General features: G+C 41.5%; 1 protein-coding gene across 3 annotated transcripts in view; it reads left to right on the plus strand.

Moving 5' to 3' along the window:
- Nucleotides 1-22,577, plus strand: part of CA13 (carbonic anhydrase 13) — a 36,229-nt gene extending 13,652 nt beyond the window's left edge. For 2 of the 3 annotated variants that reach the window (XM_016959624.4, XM_063817237.1), the window contains 4 exons: nucleotides 217-335; nucleotides 7,693-7,788; nucleotides 8,988-9,050; nucleotides 9,562-12,235. In XM_016959624.4, the coding sequence (XP_016815113.1) occupies nucleotides 217-335; nucleotides 7,693-7,788; nucleotides 8,988-9,050; nucleotides 9,562-9,918 (635 nt within the window). In that variant the 3' untranslated portion in view covers nucleotides 9,919-12,235. Of the gene's footprint in view, nucleotides 1-216; nucleotides 336-7,692; nucleotides 7,789-8,987; nucleotides 9,051-9,561; nucleotides 12,236-22,316 lie in introns of those variants that run through there. The other variant, XM_001169377.6, reaches the window with a different exon arrangement.
- The last annotated feature ends 264 nt before the right edge of the window (nucleotides 22,578-22,841 follow it).

Consider the following 22,841-nt stretch of genomic DNA (forward strand, 5'->3'; position numbering starts at 1 on the left):
TCTGTATTGTGGATGCTTTAAGCTTTTAAAAATGTTCTATTTTCAATCTACACATATTTAAAAGTGGTATTCTTGTCAGCAAAGCAAATGACACATTTGTAAAAAATTCCTTGGAGGACATGGATGTATGGAGTAATTCAGGGAGATGTTGTGGTTTGAGCAGCTTATGTAAATATTTTTTTTCTTGCTAACAATATAAAACATGTTATTGTTTAGTTCTGCGTGGTGGTCCTCTCACTGGAAGCTACAGGTTACGGCAGTTTCACCTTCACTGGGGGTCCGCTGATGACCACGGCTCCGAGCACATAGTAGATGGAGTGAGCTATGCTGCAGAGGTAAGCCATAAGACATATCTGTGATTCACAGTTTTCCCACATGGTGGGATTTAAGGGGTACAGAGACAACTTTACTGATTCCAAATAGATCCTGAGCCAATTAGGTATCTTAGTGTCTGAAACTGCTTTATTCATTCAATATGAGAGTTTATGAATATGAGAGCTTCAGATGTTGCCCTCCTAAGCGTTAAACCAACCCTGAGAGCTTAGGGTTATATGTTCCCATTTTAGACATAAGTAAACTGGTTGCTGGAGAGATTAAGTAATTTATCCAGCTAGGAAGCATTGAGACAGGTTTAAATCTAGATCTGTCTGATATCAAATTACAAATTGTTTCTATCTACTGAAAGGCCAGTGAGAAGAGAGAGAAAGAAACATTTGTCTTAGTCCAAATGTGGTCATATTTCATCCAGATACAAATATCCACTAATATGTAAAGACCACATTAAATAGGTAATATTTAAATAGGTAAATGGCAAAGTTTCACTGAGGGAAAAAAAAAAAGACAAACTCTTCTAAACTCTCCTTTATCTCTATATTTACAGGTATAAAATAAAAATCTGTTATTCAGTTTATTGGTAAATCATAACACAATAAAGCATTCATTGAGTTGTTTCTACTCCTTTTTCCTTATAATTGTATTCACTAATAATACTCTGTGCAGGATCTGGATTAAAAAATGCTCTATTTTTTTTAATCCTCTGGTTAAAGAACAAAGCATAATAAGCTTCAAGTTTAATATGATTAAATATTACTAACACCCAACTTTACCATGAGATGAAAGTGAATTATATGACTCAATCAATACTATTCACGTGAAAATAATTTGGTTTCTGAGTCGCCGAGGCAAGACAGAGCTAAGTTATCAGGCAAGTGCAATTTTTCTTCATGTTCTCATGGTTACTGAGCTGTAGAGTTTAGATGCCCTGTATAGCCCTGCTGTTCAGAGAAATCCGACAATCAGAACTTTTTTCCAGTTTCACTCTTCCATTGACATGTACCTCTGCCCTTTCAGGTTATCATCTGAAATGTTTGCTTTGCCACTAAATCACTTGTGTTTGAGGCCAAGTAGCTTTAGAGTATGGAACCTGCTCTGTCCTCAGGGTAGAGAAATAAAATGTACATACAAAGTTTTTTATGATGGTGGACAAACTATGTCTAGAAGGTAGAAAGTGGGACTGCTGAATTTGTATGGTGTCTCAATTTGCATCATTTACCAAATAGTTTTCATGTTTGCTTTCTAAAGTTTTATGTTCTGAATATAACATGTTCTAAATGTCCAAAGCGCCCTCGGAACTAATTACTGGTTGCTTTGGATCACTGGTCTCTCATTTTCCTTAGCAACTCAGGAAAATTGGTCAAAATGCTGTGTGTGGTTACACCTTGTACTTTAATAAACTTGAAAGTACTACATACTCAGAGAGGCTTAGGTTTTCTGCCAGCTGGCAAGTAGTTTCCTGAAAAGGGTCCTCCTGACATATGTCAGAGGCTCAGAGTCCTTACCTGCAGATCAAGGGCCATTTTTGTAGATAAAGACTTTTTTTTGTTGTTGTTCTGCAATAAATCATTATCTTTTATTTATTTATTTATTTTAAAGCAAACCAGTGAAGGAAAGGACCAAAACCTTTGGTTCACTTTATGTATTTATAAATGGAAAAAATTTATAATGCAAATTTCACTTATTAAAAAACTTAGGTACAACTTACAACATTACAGATAATTATTTTCCCTTCTCTTGTTTCACATGGAGACCTTGGAGACTCAATTCATGTTAAGACACCTACGTATGAGTCCTCCAGGTAAATATTACACAAATCAGAAGCATCTTGGAATTTTTAAGTATATTTTAAGACATACATTTTTATGCATGCTTTAAACAAACAGTATTTTTTTTTTTTTTTTTTTTGAGACAGAGTTTTGCTCTTGTTGCCCAGGCTAGAATGCGATGGTGCGATCTTGGCTTACTGCAACCTCTGCCTCCCGGGTTCAAGTGCTTCTCCTGCCTCAGCCACCCGAGTAGCTGGGATTACAGGCATGCGCCACCATGCCTGGCTAATTTTGTATTTTTAGTAGAGACAGGGTTTCTCCATGTTGGTCAGGCTGGTCTCGAACTCCCAACCTCAGGTGATCTGTCTGCCTCGGACTCCCAAAGTGTTAGGATTACAGGCGTGAGCCACCGTGCCCGGTACATATATATATATATATATATATATATATATATATACATATATATATATATATATATGTATATATATATGTGTGTGTGTGTGTGTGTATATATATGTGTGTGTGTATATATATATACGTGTATATATATGTGTATATATATACGTGTATATATATATACGTGTGTGTATATATATATATATATTTTTTTTTTTTTTTTAAATGAGAGAATCTAACAAAGAAACTGTGACCAGCACCAGCATTTAAAGATAAAGCTTTGTGGATAAAGCTTGGAATAGATTTTCTTTTTTCTTTCTTTTTCTTTGAGACAGGCTCTTGATCTGTTGCCCAGGCTAGAGTGCCATGGTACAAACATGGCTCACTGTAGCTTTGACCTCCTGGGTTCAAGGGATCCTCCCACCTTAGCCTCCAGAGCAACTGGGACCACAGGTGGGCACCACTACATCTGGCTAATTATTTTTTATAGAGACAGAGTCTGGCCATCTTGCCTAGGCTGGTCTGAGACTCCTTAAATGCATATTAAAGTACAGTATACAATTCCAAGGGTGAGTGCAGTGGCTCATGCCTGTAATCCCAGCCCAGGAGTTTCAGACCAGCCTAGGCAAGATAGCCAGACTCTGTCAATGAAATAAGAAATAGCCTTGAATGCATATTAAAGAACAGTATATAATTCCAAGGTTGGGTGCAGTGGCTCCTGCCTGTAATCCCAGCACTTTGGGAGGCCAAGGAGGGATGATTGCTTCTTATTTCATTGGCTTATATATTCATTCATTCTTTCACTTAGTAAGAATTCATTGAGAATCAACCATGCTCCTAATCTTTACACAGCTTACTGATGCTTACCCTGAAAGGAGTGCAGCCTCACACATATTTGAGGTCAGAAAATGCTGCCCTGTGGGATAGGCATCCGTTTTAAGTTAAACCTAGTTTAACTTAAAACCTGGTTTGGTTGAAGGGGAGGGAACCAGGTCAAGTGGGGAGACAGCAGTGGTTTTGCATAAAATCATGTGTGAGGATGTGGGTTGGGAAGGAGGCTCATACATTTGAAAAACAGTATGGCCTTTAACAGTGTAGTTAGAGCTTGGAGAATGAAGGGGAGAGTTGTCAGAGGCAAAGTTGGAGAGGCTGGGAAGGGCCTGATCTTACTGAGGTAAGTCCTGGTAAGGTTTATGAAGGTGATTCTAAGTGCAATGGGAAGCCACTGAAAGGCTTTCCATTGGGAAGTGGTGATATTTGCATTTCAAAAATAATTCAACTACTGTTTGAGAATAGATTGGATGGAAGCAGGAGTGGCTAAGGGGAGCTTTGGAGGAAACTTTTGGGGAAAGTTCCAGGCAATAAATGAGAGTGCAGGTAGAGGCTGGCTGGCTGGCGTGGTAGCTTTAGTGGCATTTGTCAATTGGTGGGTTTGAGAGTGAGGGAGGGCAGGATCCATGTTTCTGGGTTGAGATAGGAAATGCAGATAGAGAAAGTCTGGGTCAAACCTCAGGGTTGGTGGGGTGGGAGAGGTAGACAATAAGCAAATAAATAAATGGTGCATGGTAAGTTCTTTGATGGGAACAATACCATGTGATCTGGTAGAGTGGCTGAGGGCTTAGGAAAAGCTTCTTTGAGGTGATACATGAGTTGAGACTGAATGATAAGAAGAAAGCATTAAGAGAAAAATCTAGAGAGACCTTTCCAGGAAGTGGGAGCAGCAAGCTCAAGTTCTCTACGGCAGGAGTGAGGCTGGCATGTTCAAGAGGAGAAAGTCATTGGCCTATTAGGATTGGAATTAATGAGAAAGGAAAAGTTACGTGCTCTGTCCTGATGAGGCAGGCAGGGACCATGCCACATCGGGTACTGTTGGGCATTGTAAGCAGTCTGAAGTTTATCTGTAATGCAGTGGGAAGAAGACAATGGAAGGTTTTGATCAGGGGAATGACATGTTCTGCTTTATATTTTACAAAATATAACTAGCTGCTGGGTAGAGAGGAGGCCGCTGTCAGGCAAATGTTGAAGTAGGGAGAAAAACTAGAAGGTTATGGAAGTCATTCAAGTGAGCTGTGACAGTAATTTGGACTCTGGGGTTGGTGGAGACGAAGAGAGCTGGACAAATCTATGATGTTTGGGAGATAAAGTCAATAGGGTTTGCTGATGAAAAGGATGTCATGATTGAAGGAAGGAAAAACAGGAGTTTAGAAACACTCTTAAGGTTTCGGTGTAAGCATATTGGAGGCTGGTGTTGCCATTTACTGAAATGTGCAAGTCTGGGAAGGAGCAGGTTGCAGAGAGGAATTCACTCTCTGTTTTAGACAGGTTAAGTTTGAGATGTCTGTTAGGCATTCTAGGCTCATGTTCAAGTAGGCTATTGGATAAAAACTTCCAGTTTAAGAAGAGGTCAAGGCTGGAGATGGGGGCATTTGGGAGTCCTTGCATTTGGTTTCATGTTCAAAAGAACCCCTTTGTGCTCAGCTCCATGATTCCAAGGAGTTGATTAGTTTTTCCAGCCACTTTTGTACAAAGTTCATGACCATCATCAAGTTATGTTCCCTTGTGAGTAAAAAAGAGAAGTGAAAGAAAGAAAAAAGACATTTAAAGTTGCAACATATACAACTTTAATTTTAGGCCTAATATGATGGTTTATAATATTACAGAGAGATTAAAGTGATCTAAATCAAGAAAAGTTTTATCCCAAAAGTTAGGCATCTACAAAACTAGGCTAATCGTCCATTCTGTGTTTGGAACTTTATCTAATGAAAGTTTAGGCAGAATATATAGCAAGCATTTTAAATATGTAGCTAATAATGAAACTGATTTCAACATTCATCATGGATTTTTGGCATAGTATTTGGCAGTATATTTTGCATACCACTAATATGGAATTTGAAACTGCTAAATTTTAATAATATTATTTAGAAATTAGTTGCCAGTAGAGAAGAATCTAATTTTCATTTTTGTAGTGGTTACAATTTCTTGTCTTTCAGTTCAAATCACTGCTCTTGTCATTGTTAGTCAGGAAATGTGAGTTTGCTATTTTTTTTGTTTTAATTAAAATATAAATGCTAATAGAAGTGGTATCAGTTCCTCTGTGAAGGTATTGCTGCCAGTTAAGTAAGGTGTGTAGGAGAGAAAGAAAAATATTTTCTTGGCCTAGTTTCCCATCATAGTTTAAATAGTTGTACTTTTAACTAGCAGAAGGATGGTTATATATAGGATATATATATGTCCATTCATCTCTCTTTAGTTACACATTCATTTTTTAATCAGTTTTGGTTGTGATCCTAACGAAGTCATTCTATATCTTTCTCTGTTTGGTCTCATCTCTTACTGAGAGAACTGGTGCATTGGCACAGAGCCACTTAAAACAATTTTAACATCCTTATCAGCCCTTCCCTGACAGTGAATGTCATCTGTCTCATGTGAGCCAAATGAATTCTGTTTCATCACCTGGTGTTTTCAGGTTTCTTTGCTCCCCCAACTATCTCACACCAACTTGGAACATGGCACTACAGGAATCCACTTTTATATTACTTGCCTGATATTGCACAGTCTTCCTTGATTGTTTGTGGATGATGCACTGTTTTATAGTTGACTGTTTATGATAATTGTTATCTATCCAGAAATTATCTCCTATAAATTGCCTGTAAGACATAGAGTTATATTTAAAGGATGGGATAAACATGTATTTGAATATGCTAAATCCTCTCTGTAACAGTCAGCTAGAAAGATGATTTGGGCATGAAGGCTCACATAAGTATTTCCTTCCTGATAAAACAAAAGGGATTCATTAGAAGGAGATCTTGTCTGAAGTCAGTCCCTCATATCAGGTCCTTGGACACCATGGCTTGATCACCATTTATGATCGTAGCTAAATGTTTTAGGCATGTCGCATTGCCCTTTGGCTTCTGTCTCACTTTGTCCTTTTGGGGAAGACTCCCCCAAAGTGGTTTTCTCCTTTATCATTATTCTGAAATCTTTCACACTTGTGGGTGTGTTCGAGATACCGTATTGCTTGCAATGGTAAAACATTTAGGATACCTTTAGGTGTTGCATAAGGCCACTGCATATGAGTAGAGTTGTGAGGTGGGTGAAGTCTGTTTTCCAGAATTCCAGGCCCCCCACCTCCTTCCCTTCCCCCTTGTTTTATCTCCCTCCTTAGTAGCATCAGCTACCCTCCCATTTTCTACCTCTTTTTCCCCCATTGAAACTTGCTCTCAGCAAAGTATCTAAACATATTCATAGAACGTGGTAAATGTATCAAAATGATAAGCATTTTTATGTGCAAGATGACAAATATTTTAATTAGTTTGATTTAATCATTCCACATTTATACATATATTAAAACATTGCATTGTGCCCCATAAATGTACACAGTTATGATTTGCCAATTAAAAATGCTCTTAATAAAAAAGTTTGAATGCTAGTTAACATGATTACATGATTACTCATAAGGAGACTTTGTGTTTTCAAGCCATAAATAGTCTTAAAATGACAGGTAGTAAACATTTAACTGGACAGTTTTAGAAACAGCCTCACTGTCCTTGGTAGCGGGATTGTCCTGGAAAACCTACTGTGTCGGAGGTTGACTTCTCCACCCGTCTGTGAGCTTAGCCCTCTTCCATGGACTTTACTGCCAGCCGGGATCTGATCTGAGGCTGCTCCATTGCAGTCTCATCTGTGGAAGGCCTGGAGGAGCCTCCAGTTACTTGGGAGCAATAGCTGGAGTTTGTTAGGGCTGAAGGGGCTGTGAAGGATGTTCAAGGCTTTTTAAAAAATTTATTTATTTTCTGATACGAAGTCTCGCTCTGTCGCTCAGGCTGGAGTGTGGTGGCGCAGTCTTAGCTCACTGCAACCTCCACCTCCTGGGTTCAAGTGATTCTCCTGCCTCAGCCTCCCGAGTAGCTGGGACTACAGTCATGTACTACCATGTCCAGCTAGGATGCTCAAGGCATTCTATATAGTCTTTAATATAGTGCACCACAGACGAGTTAAGTGACTGTGATCCTTCACTGCATGAACTTTCACTTTTGGACAAAAATAAACAAGAGGATTCTGTCCAAGATTCTTGTGATAAATACATTATACATAAGTGTACAGCACCAGAAAATTTGTAAATGTTTTATTTGCATTTATGTTTTTCAGGATGTCTAACAAAACATTCCTACTATGTTGTATATCTCCCTTTCAGCTCCATGTTGTTCACTGGAATTCAGACAAATACCCCAGCTTTGTTGAGGCAGCTCATGAACCAGATGGACTGGCTGTCTTGGGAGTGTTTTTACAGGTGAGAATCTACTGTTTTCATTTTAAATGATCAGCCTTGTTGAAGAAAGAGCTTCAGTCACGAAGTAGACATTCAACCATCTTGTTTAATAGTAAGTTCATTTTAGGTGTAGCAGTTTCCTTTTGAAATGAATATTTAAAAATTATATATTCATTTAGGAGCATTGTCTTATAAGTCTTCTTATTGTCCATTGATCATTTTTATGTGAATAACAATAGCAGCATCAACATCAAGAATAGTAGCAGAAATAACAACTGAGATACTGGAAGAAAACATTTATTCTGGGCTCTTCCTAATTGTATACTATTTAGGACAGAATAAAGTTCAAGCTCCTGATTCTTGAAACACTGGTCTCACCACAATGACATATTGTCCCAATGTGCTCACTGGTTTTTAAAAAAATTTTATTGTATTTCCTTTAATCTAACATTCACATGTGGTTAGACAATTATTGTCATCATACCTGGGAACAGGTTGGGCTTCCCACCTCCCTCTGCCTCCACATTCTTGTAGGCGTGCCCCTTTGTCACACCCCATACTCTCCATGTGTTGTAACTCATGAACAGAGAATGCTTCATGGATGGCAACAATTCCTTGCCTTTGGACACCAAGTAGGGGTGGTTGCGGCAGGATCCGGGTGCTCTAAAACCTTCAGGTAGATTCAGATCACCTGTAATAATGAAAAGAGGATCATTTATGTATCTATAATTTATGATGAGTTTGCTTATGATGATATATTCCCTTGATTTGGGACCTCAAATCATTTTAGGCTGCAAGTGTGAGATGTTTGCATCTAGTATTTTGATGCCACCATTGTCCGTTTGAATTGAGGGGCTGACTGTCACATCTAGCTTAGTAGTGCAGGTTATTTGTTAGACTGTCTTATGCAAAGTTTCTCTCAAGTTAACCTACATCTTAAACACTGATAAAACTTAACAAATATTAAGCTGTTTCTATTAGTTTTGGGACTAAGCTGAAAGTTCAGTACAGGAATCCTGTAATATTATCTTGTTGTTCAGATCCTTCTGGCATGATAAGGCCGGCAGGTAAAAGAGAAGCTTTGTTATAGAACAATCACTGTTATGTTCTGTGCTGGCTAAGGTTTTTTTAAAAAATAATTTTTAAATAGTGGCTGAAATTGAGTGATTCAGACTTGATCTGCTACAGTAACCATTTCTTTTGAAATTTCATGTTTTTAGATTGGTGAACCTAATTCCCAACTGCAAAAGATTACTGACACTTTGGATTCCATTAAAGAAAAGGTAAAATGAATTACTGTTTGTTAATAATTAACATATTTCTTGTTCTCTCCCACATTCTCTTACCTTCCTTTAAAGACTTAGACATATGCTGCCTGCTTTGAAGTTTGCAACATACTTGATGAAAAAAAGCAGAAGTAACCTATTACCACTTATCTTTTGAATATAAAGGTCTTAAATTACCTAAAATAAACATGAATAAATATACTTATGCATAATTAGTCTCTGGTATTATATTACAGAGTAAGCCTTTAATTGTAACACATTTAAGGGACCACTTATATGAAAACAAACCTTATGCTTCTTAAATAAATCTATGATATGTTACTTTATCTAAAATTTTTAAGATGTAGATGCTTTTTTAAAGATACTAAAGGAAGATATTACATAATTCTAGATGCAGATACTCTGTATTGTTTATGGAATTATAATGGAAATACATGGATGTATGTTTTTTGAGGTCTATGTAGAGCTATCCCATTGTAATTTGTGGGAATTCTTTTTGATCCTCCAGGGTAAACAAACTCGATTCACAAATTTTGACCCATTGTCTCTGCTTCCACCATCCTGGGACTACTGGACATATCCTGGTTCTCTTACAGTTCCACCTCTTCTTGAGAGTGTCACATGGATTGTTTTAAAGCAACCTATAAACATCAGCTCTCAACAGGTACATAATCTCTTCCAGGTTGATACTGATTTCCTCAGAGGAAACTGGGCTTTTTTTTTCTTTTTCAACCCTGCCCTTAATTTCTGCTGTGTTTTGAAGTCTGTTTTCTCTTTATTCATCAGATGGGTCGTTGGGCTAGATGAGACCTATGTCCCTTTCGTATTTGACCTGCGATTAGATGATTTATTTGCCACTTCTTAGAAATGTACATAGCGACACTGATGAAAGTGAAGCATCATTTTGAGCACTATAATCATTTGCTTTTGGTTTGTTGCTGTTTGTTTGATATGGGGATATAAACAGGCTGAGATACAAATGAAAAATGGGGATATAAACAGGCTGAGATATAAACAAAAAAATCAGAGAGCGGCTACTTATAGAAGGTGACATTTTTCTTTCTGACCTTAGTCCCCACACCTGCTTCTACAAATTTCCAAGTGAAACTTGAGGACACTGATTGGTGCAGTGCCCTAAGAAATGTGTGCCTGCTAAGTGTAAGAAGTTGTTGTTTTGTACACTTAAAAGGTAGTTAAGTGGGTAGGCTGGGCACAGTGGATCCTGCCTGTAATCTCAGCACTTTGGGAGGCTGAGGTGGGTGGATCGCTTGAGCCCTGGAGTTGGAGACCAGCCTGGGCAACACTGTAAAACCCTGTCTCTACAAAAAATACAAAAAGTAGCCAGGTGTGGTGTGCATGCCTATAGTCCCAGCTACTCAAGGGGTTAAGGTGGGAGGATTGCTTGAACCCAAGAGGCGGATGCTGCAGTGAGTCAGGATCATGCCGCTGCATTCCAGAGCAAGACTTTGTCTCAAAAAAAATTTTTTTTTGTTAACAGGGTGGATCTCATTTAAGTGTTCTTACTATAATTATAAGAAGAGGAAAGAGAGAGAAAGGAGAGGGGAATGAGAGGGAGAGGAGGAATTGTTGATCTTTTGGCATTTGTTGACAAAAACTTTTGTTGGGCTGTCTGAGGGGCTTAATGCTTAAGCATTTGCAGAGAGGCTGTAGGGAGGCTCTTTCTGTGTAGACATCTACTCACTCATTCTTCTGTTAAATACTTATGGAGCTTCCCCTGTAGGCCAAGAGTCTGCTAGACTCAGGATATCCAGTTTGTCAGCCAGGCTGGTGTGGAGTCGGTGCAACCATACCTCACTCCAACCTTGAACTCCTGGGCTCAAGCCATTCATCTTCCTGTCTCAGCCTCCCATGTAGCTGGAATTACAGGTGCATGCCACCATGCCTGGCTTATTTTTTTTGAAAAATTTTGTGTAGACAGAGTCTTGCATTATTGCCCTGGCTGGTCTTGAAGTGATCCACTTCTGGCCTCAAATGATCCTCCTGCTTTGGCCTCCCAAAGTGCTGGGATTACAGGCATGAGCCACTGCATCTAGCCAGTATATCCAGTCTTTAATGTTCAGAAACTGTGCTTGGAGTGCGAACCATGGGGCTGGCCAATCTGATGGGTGGATGCTGTGTGTTCTTGGATGCTGTGCTTCTTCATTGGTTTTGTTTTTGTTGTTCTTTTTGCATTAGGTGCAATATCTTAGCATGAACACAGTCTAGTAATTTTTGCAGCTAATAAAGTACACATGTACTGGGCTTGCCCACCTGCCTACCTGTTTATTTTTCCTCCTAATGATACCAGAGCTGGCCCACCTTTACCGAGATCATTTCAGGCAGCATTTCCCCTTGGGGCATTGAACACATCCTTCCTTCTGTTGGGTGTTTCTCCTTGTTGACCTTGTCTTTAGGATTAAAGGCAAATAATAACCTAGTGTATACTTTTTAAAAACATTTTACAAAGGTCTATGTAGAAATCCAGAGCTTGACTGACATGAAAACTCCTGTGAATTTTTTCTATCATTGTATCATGAGAAAAATGACCTGTTACTGATTCAGAGTCCTTAATAAGGGAATTCATTTTTCTCCCTGTCACATGCTAAATGATTTACTTTTACATTTCTTTATTAAATTTGAACTGAATAATATTAAGAGTGAATAAACTATAACATCAAGGTAGTTAATAAGGGAATCCTGTTTTCCCTCATATTTCAAGGACACTGTTATTTCTTAAAGCCACTTGGAAAATAACTTTTTGTTTAGTTTCGTTTTTTGTTTTCAATCCACCAGTGATTTGGAAGAGAATATATCAAAATATATAGTTTAGTTCCTTAAAAATAAAGTTAACCTTATTAAAAATATCTACCTGCAAGTTTAGGAATTGTGACTGCCTAGCTGAGGATTCACTACTTTGTCTTATTTGAGGCTCAATGGATTACTATTATTAATGTGGCTTTTATGCAGAGCAGTATATAAAATAATAGCTATGTTTTAGAGCTCTGATGTGATTGTTAATACACTTTGGAGCATTCACTTAAATCTCCTATAGTAGGAACACTTTCACGTATTTTAGTTTTTAACCAAATTGAGAAAGTTATTTGAGTAACAATTCAATTTATTAAAATCTGATATTGTGGTGGTTTTAAAAGTTAAAGAAAAAAGCAAAAGAAAAAAAATTCAGTCCCAGTCTAACCATGAAAAAATATCTGGCAAAACCCAGTCAGGGGACATTCTATAAACTAGTCAGTATTCTCAAGGTTGTTAAAACTGCCAAGGTCATCAAAAACAAGGTAAGTCTGAGATACTGTCACAATCAACAAATGCCTATGGAGATATGAATACTAAGTGTAGTGTTTTCCGGATTTTTTCCTAGGGTTTTCTCCACAGTTTCTTGCCAAGTCACAGTTTGACCTAAGGGGCAAATCAGATGTTTTTCATTTTCTTCTTCTTGATTTAAGTCCATTTTTCTCTCTCAGAGTCACTCATTGAGGACTAAATTCTTAACTGCCATGCCAGTGAGCAGATAAATGTACTATTTTCTGATCCTTTTGAAGACAAGTCTGTCATTTTCTCTGGAGGGACAACTTCTCTTGCCAAGTCTCTTTGGGTTATCCTAAATCATCAAAATTGGGTTACTTAGCTGAAATTCAATGTGCAAAATACTTGGCTTTGTTTCTATTCTCCTTTTAAAGAAAAAAACTCTTTTTTGTTTATTATGATATTTGCATGCAGTGAAACTCATGAATTTTAAGTGTGTGGTTGCTGATTTTGGTAACTGTATATAGACATGCTACAACTACTACAATCAAGATATAGTTCTCAACCACTGTGGTGGCTCACACCTCTAATCCTAGCATTTTGGGAGGCCAAGGCGGGTGGATCACCTAAGGTCTGGAGTTCGAGACCAGCCTGGTCAACATGGTAAAACCCCATCTCTACTGAAAATACAAAAATTAGCCACGCATGGTGGTGCATGCCTGTAATCCCAGCTACTCAGGAGGCCGAGGCAGGAGAATCACTTGAACCCGGGAGGCAAGGCTGAAGTGAGCCCATATTGCGCCGCTGTACTCCAGCCTGGGTAACAGAGCAAGACTCTATCTCAAAATAAATAAATAAAAGATAGAGATCTTAGCCAAAAATTTTCTGGTGCTCTTTTACAGTCCTTCACCTTCTTCACCATAGTCCTAGGCAACAACTGATGTGCTGTCACTAGAATTTAAATGAGTCATACGGTAGATTTTTGTGTTTGAGTTCTTTTAATGGTATAATCTTTTTAAGATTCACCCATTTTATTTTATTTTTTTCCTGAGACAGAGTCTGGCTCTGTTGCCCAGGCTGGAGTGGAGTGGCGAGATCTTGGCTCACCACAACCTCTGCCTCCCAGGTTCAAGTGATTCTGCTGCCTCAGCCTCCTGAGTAGCTGGAACTACAGGCATGCATCACCACGCCTGGCCAATTTTTGTATTTTTAGTAGAGATGGGGTTTCACCATGTTGGCTGGGCTGGTCTTGAACTCCTGGCCTCAAGCGATCTACCCATCTTAGCCTCCCAAAGTGCTGGGATTACAGGTAGTGACCCATGGTACCTGACCCATTTCATTAACTTTTATTACTGTGTAATATTCCATGGTATGGATATATTATATTTTTAAAAAATATATTTCACAGTTGATGGACATTTGGCTTGCTTTTAATTTTTGGCCATTATGAATAATAGCAATCCATATATGGATATTAGGAGTAATTTGCTCACTTTTGTGTGGACACATTTTTATGTCTTGTGTCAATACCTAGGACTGGAATTACTAGTTCATGTTTGTTTAATTTTGTAAAGTACTATTACATTGTTTCCTTTTCTTTTCTTTTTGTTTCTGAAGGAGTCTCGCTTTGTTGCCCAGGCTGGAGTGCAGTGGTGTGATCTTGGTTCACTGTAACCACCACCTCCCGGGTTCAAGAGATTCTCCTGCCTCAGCCTCCTGAGTAGCTGGGATTACAGGCACTTGCCACCACACCCAGCTAATTTTTGTATTTTTTGTAGAGACAGGGTTTCATCATGTTAGCCAGGCTGGTCTCAAACTCCCGACTTCAAGTGATTTGCCCGCCTTGGCCTCCCAAAATCCTGGGATTACAGGCATGAGCCACTGTGCCCAGCTGAGTAAAGTACTACTATATTGTTTTCTAAAGTGGCTGTGTCATATTAAATTCCCACCAGCAACGTATGAGATTTCTAGTTGCTTCATACCCCTGCAAGCATTTGGCATTGTCAGTTTTTCTAACTTTAGGTATTCTAGTGGGCATGTGTGATTTTAATTTGCATTTATCTAGTGACCAATGATTTTGAACATTTTTTGTATGCTTATTGGCTATGTATGTATCTCCTTTTGTTAAGTATCTGTTCAAATCATCTGTACATTTTTACATTGGGTTGTTTGCAAGAGTTCTTTATATAGTCTGGATAACAGCTCTTTCTCAGGCTGGGCGCAGTGGCTCACTCCTGTAATCCCACTGAAAGATTCTCCCCGGGGCCTGAAAGCTTAAGGGAATGAATAACTTTTCCCTCCTCAGGCCCAGTCCCAAGGCACAAGGCCACTTGCTCCAGCAGCGTGTGTCAGCAAGATAGCAGAAGCAGGAAGAGAGCTGGCCAGAAGACACATACCCCCTGAAGATCTAGAGGGAGGCAGTCCGGGTACTATGTAGCAGTCAGATCAGACTGGGACACTTCCTGTTTACAGAGGACTGTAAAACCCCTGCCCCGTCCTCACTTGGGGCTGACGCCATAGGCCTCAGCCCGTCTGCCCCCAGGGATGCAAGGCTCTTGTATTGGTTCGAACCCCAAGAGTGCGCCGACAGACAACACGAGGTGGTGTGGAGCAACACGCTGTTTTAACGAGTGCCTGGGTGCAGACGGGCTGAGGTCTAAAATGGCGTCAGCCCCAAGTGAGGACAGGGCAGGCAGGCGTTTTATAGTCTCCTGTAAACAAGAAGTGTCTCAGTCTGATGTAACTGCTGCATAGTACCCGGACGGCCTCCGTCTCGGTCTTCAGGGGGTATGTGTCTTCCGGCCAGCTCTCTTCCTGCTTCTGCTATCTTGCTGACGCACACTGCTGGTGCCAGTGGCCTTGTGCCTTGGGACTGAGCCTGAGGAGGGAGGAGTTATTCACCCCCTGCCCAGCTTTCAGGTCCTGGAGAGAATCTTTCATTCCTATTTGGTTATAGAAAAAAGGAAAAGGGATGACTTTCTCAATAACTACTTCAGGCGTGACATAGGGGTGGCGTGAGCACCTTGGAAAAAGAAAAACTTAATTTTTTGGGGTATTCTTGAGAGACGGGTTTGTATCCATCATGTCGCTGTAGCAGGAGCATCGTCTGGATTTTTTGGTGGCTAGTGGGATAACACAGGGGAGAAACAGGAGGAACCCAATGATGAAGATTACTGTCCCTACTAGTATTTTAAATCCTCCTAAATTAGAGAACCACCCTCCTAGAAGGTTTGTTGGGTCCCATCCCTTCCAGGTTTGGACTGATACATGGGCTACTTTTCTGATGTTTGAAGCGATTTCTAGAACCGCTTTTCCGTTATCGTCTATGTTAAGACAGCAATTAGCGATATTAAACTTACCATAGACCCCACCTTCTTCTGCTAATAAGTAGTCTAGTGGTAGCCTGTTTTGAAAAATTGCCGCAAGCATTTGGTTTTGTTGCGAGAGCATTTCTAGGGCTGAGGCGGTTTGGTTAGTGATTATCTTTAGAACAGCTGGTAGTCTAATTGTTCTATTTAGCCTATATATGGAAGTGCAATAACCCCATGAACCATCCTCAGCCCAAGTGGCAGGACCGTAATATTCGATGATGTGTTGCAGACGACACTCGTCCTCTTGCCATCTTTGGCTCCCTTCTACCTCCAAGGATCGTTTTTCTCTGGTTAGGTTATCATACACAGGGACTCCGAGGGTGTTGCCTGCCTGCTTTGAAAGTAAAAAGAATCCAGCTTTAATTGTGCCTAGGAAGCAAGTACCTTGCCAGGGATAAGGTAGCCATGAGTATGCCTGGGTTTCACATATCCAAAGGAATCTGTCAGGGGCAGTCCATTGGAGGCTGGTGTTCATAGGATTGTCCCACAGTGCACTTAGGCTGGGGTATGCGGCATAAGGGTTGTGGTGTTTGTACAGTATCAGGCCTTTTTTGACAAGACATAATTGAGGTAGCTTAAGTTAGAAGGAGACCAAGCTCCGTGGGGTAATTTTGGCCACCCCTCTGCTGTGGAGGCGTTGACTGTTAGGGTTTGGTGACAGGGGCTTTCACCTAGGCATGATGAATTTTATCATTCCACTTGCGGGATATGCACACCGTCCCTGTTACTGGAAGTGTCCAGGACTGTGGGCATTCCTGAGGAGTGAAAGTGAGGCTGGAGTTTGGGGATGCTAGTAAGTAAGGGGGAATGTCTATCCCATACCATGGCCACTGTTGACTCATACGGGCTCCCCTGCATACCTAGCAATTGGACACATTCATGGTAAGGGCGATGCGTTCTCCTAGATCTACAAACAGGTTTTTTCCTGCCTTGGGAAGCGATACGTCTGCTTGTAGTTTTGTATAAAGGGATGGAAATGCCACGGGTGATTTTGGAGGGGAGTTGTTGGCTTTTGTTTTGGCTATAATCTGTTCTCTCTTTGTATCCTCTAGCACTTGAGTTTTTACTCCCCATTGTCCAATTGTGGTGAAGCAAAGCCATTGCTTACCTTTTGGACAAATAGTCCCATTACGACTACCGGATACTCCTAGATTTTTTACTTTATATTAACTTTTCCCCGATTCAACACATTCCTCGATTAAGGTTCCATAACAGGATTTTTCTATATAAATATGGTAAGTAAAGGATTGTTGTATTTTTCCTCCGTAGTGGAAAGACTTATAATGAGAGGTGACAGTGTGCTGGCAGTCCTCGCAGCCCTTGCTCGCTCTCAGCGCCTCCTCTGCCTGGGCTCCCACTTTGGCGGCACTTGAGGAGCCCTTCAGCCCGCCGCTGCACTGTGGGGGTCCCTTTCTGGGCTGGCCAAGGCTGGAGCCAGCTCCCTCAGGTTGCTGGGAGGTGTGGAGGGAGAGGCGGGGGCGGGAAGTGGGGCTGTGGGCGGTGCTTGTGGGCCAGCGCGAGTTCCGGGTGGGCGTGGGCTCGGTGGGTCCCGCACTCGGAGCGGCGGGCCAGCCCCGCCGACCCCGGGCAGTGAGGGGCTTAGCACCTGGGCCAGCAGCTGCTGTGCTCAATTTCTCGCCCGGCCTTAGCTGCCTTCCTCCCCCCGGGCAGGGCTCGGGACCTGCAGCCCGCCATGCCTGAGCCTCCCCCCAACCTCCGTGGGCTCCTGTGCGGCCCGAGCTTCCCCAACGATCGCTGCCCCCTGCTCCACGGTGCCCAGTCCCATCGACCACCCAAGGGCCGAGGAGTGCGGGTGCATGGCGCTGGGACTGGCAGGCAGCTCCACCTGCAGCCCTGCTGAGGGATCCACTGGGTGAAGCCAGCTGGGCTCCTGAGTCTGGTGGGGACTTGTAGAGCCTTTATGTCTAGCTAAGGGATTGTAACTATACCAATCGGCACTCTGTATCTAGCTCAAGGTTTGTAAACACACCAATCAGCACCCTGTGTCTAGCTCAGGGTTTGTGAATGCACCAATGGACACTCTGTATCTAGCTACTCTGGTGGGGACTTGGAGAACCTTTATGTCTAGCTAAGGGATTGTAAATACACCAATCAGCACTCTGTATCTAGCTCAAGGTTTGTAAACACACCAATCAGCACCCTTTATTTAGCTCAGGGTTTGTGAATGCACCAGTCCACACTCTGTATCTAGCTACTCTGGTGGGGACTTGGAGAACCTTTATGTCTAGCTAAGGGATTGTAAATACACCAATCGGCACTCTTTATCTAGCTCAAGGTTTGTAAACACACCAATCAGCACCCTGTGTCTAGCTCAGGGTTTGTGAATGCACCAATCGACACTCTGTATCTAGCTAATCTGGTGGGGACCTGGAGAACCTTTGTGTCTAGCTCAGGGATTGTAAACGCACCAATCAGCGCCCTGTCAAAATAGACCACTCGGCTCTCTGTAAAATGGACCAATCAGCAGGATGTGAGTGGGGCCAGATAAGAGAAGAAAAGCAGGCTGCGGGAGCCAGCAATGGCAACCGGCTGAGGTCTTCTTCCACACCGTGGAAGCTCTGTTCTTTCCCTCTTTGCAATAAATCTTGCTGCTGCTCACTCTTTGGGTCCACACTGCGTTTATGAGCTGCAACACTCACTGCAAAGGTCTGCAGCTTCACTCCTGAAGCCAGCGAGACCACGAACCCACCAGGAGGAGCGAACAACTCCAGACATGCGCCGCCTTAAGAGCTGTAACACTCACCGCGAAGCTCTGCAGCTTCACTCCTGAGCCAGCGAGACCATGAACCCACCAGAAGGAGGAAACTGAGCACATCCGAACATCAGAAGGAACAAACTCCGGACATGCCGCGTTTACGTACTGTAACACTCACCGCGAGGGTCCGCAGCTTCATTCTTGAAGTCAGTGAGACCAAGAACCCACCAATTCCGGACACAATAACACTCACAACAGCTCAGAGGGGCTGCTGTGGACAGTAGGGCGGGTACTGATACCAGATGCAATGCTCTTGTATCATTTCGAACCCTGAGAGCGCGCCAACAGCACACGAGGTGGTGTGGAGCAACAAGAGGTTTTAATGAGCGCCTGGGTGCAGACGGGCTGAGGCCTAAAATGGCATCAGCCGGAAGTGAGGACGGGGCAGGGGTTTTATAGTCCTCTGTAAACAGGAAGTGTCCCAGTCTGACGTGACTGCTGCGTAGTACCTGGACGGCCTCCCTCTCAGTCTTCAGAGGGTATGTGTCTCCCAGCCAGCTCTCTTCCTGCTTATGCTATCTTCCTGATGCACGCTGCTGGAGCAAGTGGCCTTGCACCTTGGGACTGGGCCTGAGGAGGGAGGAGTTATTCATTCCCCTAAACTTTCAGGCCCCGGGGGAGAATCTTTCACCCAGCATTTTGAAAGGCTGAGGCGGGAGGTTCACTTGAGGCCAGGAGTTCAAGACCAGTCTGGCCAACATAGCGAAACCCTGTCTTCACTAAAAAAAAAAAAAAATTAGCTGGGCGTGGTGTCCCCTGCCTATATATAACCTCAGCTACTCCGGAGGCTGAGGCATGAGAATTGCTTGAACGCAGGAGGCGGAGGTTGCAGTGAGTCGAGATTATGCCACTGCAATCCAGCCTGGGTGACAGAGCAAGACTCTATCTCAAAAAAAAAAAAAAAAAAAAAAAAAAGTGAATCCTTGGGCCTTACTAGAAATTCCAATTCACAAGTTTGGGGTAGGGTCCAGGGATCTGAATTTTTAAGAATTAACTCAAAGTATTTTCATTCAGGTGCTTTGGGACCACCCCTCCCAAAACTGGCTTAGAGTGAGACATGCGTGTGGATGTAATAGACCCATCTAGGAAGGTTAGTTAGAACTGAGTGGACAAGGGGCTTGGAAGCCATGCTGACACATTTGTTTTGGGCGCCTACCAAAATGTTAGAAATGTGATGTATTATAGGGATGTATTTGGAAATGTTTCCACTAAAATGATACGATGTTGGGAATTTGCTTAAAAATAGCCTAGTTTGGGTAGGATGGCAAATGGAAAGAGAGCTTTGGTTGGAGAATGGATGGAAAAATTGGCTGTGTGTTGAAGCTAGGTCATGGATGCCTGGTGATTTATGATGTTGCTTTTTCTACCTTTGTGTACTTTTGAACATTTACATAATAAAAAGTAAATTAAAAGGATAGGGGAAAATAAGTAAACAGAAAACAAGTTTCTCTGTGGTTAGTGCATGGCTTGTCAAGATGGCTTATTTATTGAAACTTCTCAGCTACCCCTCAAGTTTCTCATCTGTAAAAGGGGATAATTATGTATTATTGACAGGGGTATTTTGACTGAGGTAATGGAGAGCACTTAACACAGTGCCTAGTCCATTATGTTCCATAACAGAACTTATTTTTATTATTACTCAATTTTGGCAGGCAGTGGAGTGCTATCAAAGAGTTTTGAGCATGAGAGTGGCATAAAGCTGTTTACAGAACCATAGAAGACTATTTTAGCTTATTGGAGTTGCTACACAATGAAATTAAAATTTCAGTATTAGAGTCAAGGAAACCAGCAAAACAGGTCATACCTGCTTCAGCCTCAAGGCTGAACTGGGAACATTTCTACTGGGAACCTGTAGGTACTGAATCAGCCTTAGTGACAGAGAAGCAGCTTTGCTGCTTGAATAAAGCCTGGAACCACATAAGGGGATAAGACTGGTGGGAACCAGCCAGGGATGTGCATTTTAAGGCCAGGGCAGTAGTGGAGGACACCCAGAGGCAACAGAAACAAATCTGAATGGGGACTGGCAAATACAGGGTCGACCTAGCTGGGCCAAATGATTGTGAAACCCAGTTATAAGGGGAAGGGGTTTGGCGAGATACCAGGACAGGTCTAGGGACTCTTACCAAAATACACAGGCTGGTCGGAGAAAGAGCTGAAGTCAGATCCAATTCTAGACTGGTGAGCTGAAAGTGCTGCTGGGACAGGGAGCCATGATCAACTTCCAGAGGGGTTGAACTACCAGAGGGGCAGGAGCTAGGGTTGTGGGAGAAAAATAAAGCCAACGTCTTCAGAAGAATCAGCGGTATCACTGTGGAGGCAGGTTGCTTGATGAGGCCTGTGGACCCATGCTGTAATTCAGGACTCAGAATTCCTGCACAGCCACCTGGAATGACCACTCCAGACAGACCTGGATTGTTATGATCTGCAGAAGGCTAGGTATCTTTCCTATGGTCTCAGAGGTTAGATTTTATTAGTCTCTGCTATTTGACTTGACCAGAGATTCTCTTCAGCCTCATGTGGTTTTAGCTATAATGATCTGGTCTAATGAAACATGAGTAATAGTACGTTGTAAACATTTGTCTCCTTCCCATATCTGTACTTAAAAACAAAAACCTCAAAATGGCTGGGTGCAGTGGCTCCCGCCTGTAATCCCAGCACTTTGGGAGGCTGAGGAGGGCGGATCATGAGGTCAAGAGATCAAGACCATCCTGGCCAACATGGTGAAACCCCATCTCTACTAAAAATACAAAAATTAGCTGGGTGCGGTGGCACGTGCCTGTAGTCCCAGCTACTTAGGAGGCTGAGGCAGGAGAATTGCTTGAACCTGGGAGGTGGAGGTTGCAGTGAGCCGAGATTCTGCCATTGCACTCTAGCCTGGTGACACAGCAAGACTCTGTCTCAAAAAACAAACAAATAAAACCCTCAAAATATCACATGTGGAAAACATGGTTGCTTGTATGTATGATGGTTGATCCTATTGCCATACAGCATGGTTACAAACTGTTGCCTATTTCTTATAAAGGACCTCTCTCTCCTCTGCCCCCGTCCTGGTTAGTACTGTACAAGAAACATTTTAGGCATCAGGTATTTGATGAAAACCTAAAGGATGTGAATTTGGTTGACTCTGAGATTAGATGGTTAACAAAATTTAGAGAATGTAGGTTCTCATTCCTAATAATTTGTCTTCATCAAAGTAAAACAAAATAAACACCAAAGATTTTCTTTTATTAATTGACAGTATAATTTTGGTGCATATTTTTGAGAAGATAAAATTAGTTTTAATTTTTCCAACTTCACTTTAGACCTGTACTAAATCTTAATAAATAATATTAAACCACCAAGGGATTGTTAAAAATTTATAAAACATATTTATAATAGAAAAGTTTTCAGCAACAAAAAATAGTGATGTAGGTTGATATGTATTGGCATGCAAAGATGGCTAGGATATATACTAAGTGAAAAAATTAGGTTTCAAAACAGCATATATAGTTGAGTTCATTTTTGTCATAAAATGTATGTATGTATGTGTGTTTATAGATTGAAAAACATTGAAAAACATTCTCTGATTTCTAAATATTTACTCTTTAAACCACACTCTAGATGTTTCCTCTTGTTGGCCAGGCTGGTCTCAAATTAAAAATGCTTATACATTTAATTTTGGAACCTGTAGGTATTTGTACAGTGATGAGAATTTAGCAAAAGAGTTGCTTTATTATATATGACATGTAACAGAAAATTTTCATTGCAGTATTTTTTGTTCCTGGTTATAGATATATCTTAATTCTTTATGCAGGGTAATTCATTAATATTGGTGGGAATTTCTATGCTGAAGCTAACTCTTTTCTTCTTCTACAGCTGGCCAAATTTCGCAGTCTCCTGTGCACAGCGGAGGGTGAAGCAGCAGCTTTTCTGGTGAGCAATCACCGCCCGCCACAGCCTCTAAAGGGCCGCAAAGTGAGAGCCTCTTTCCATTAAAAATTGTCACCAATGAACTCCCCCAAACATGGCTGTGGAGAGACAACGAAACAAAACAAAGCACAAAAGTCTCTGCCAACAACTCTTTTGTGGAATTCTAATTTATAGGAAACATTTTAGTATGAGCTTCAGTGTCACAAAGAAAACCAGATCTCTCTCTCTTTTTTTTTTTATTTTTTTTAGTGATAGAGTCTCACTCTGTCACCCAGGCTGGAGGGCAGTGGTACAATCTTGGCTAATTGCAGCCTCCAACTCCTGGACTCAAGTGATCCTCCCACCTCAGCCTCCAGAGTAAGTAGGACCACAGGCATGCACAAGCATGCCTGGCTAATTTTTAAATTTTTTTTTTTTTTAAGAAATGGGGTCTTGCTATATTGCCCAGGCTGGTCTCAAGCTCCTGCCCTA

The sequence above is a fragment of the Pan troglodytes genome, chromosome 7, assembly GCF_028858775.2.
Source record: "Pan troglodytes isolate AG18354 chromosome 7, NHGRI_mPanTro3-v2.0_pri, whole genome shotgun sequence".
In the NCBI taxonomy this organism is placed as follows: domain Eukaryota; kingdom Metazoa; phylum Chordata; class Mammalia; order Primates; family Hominidae; genus Pan; species Pan troglodytes.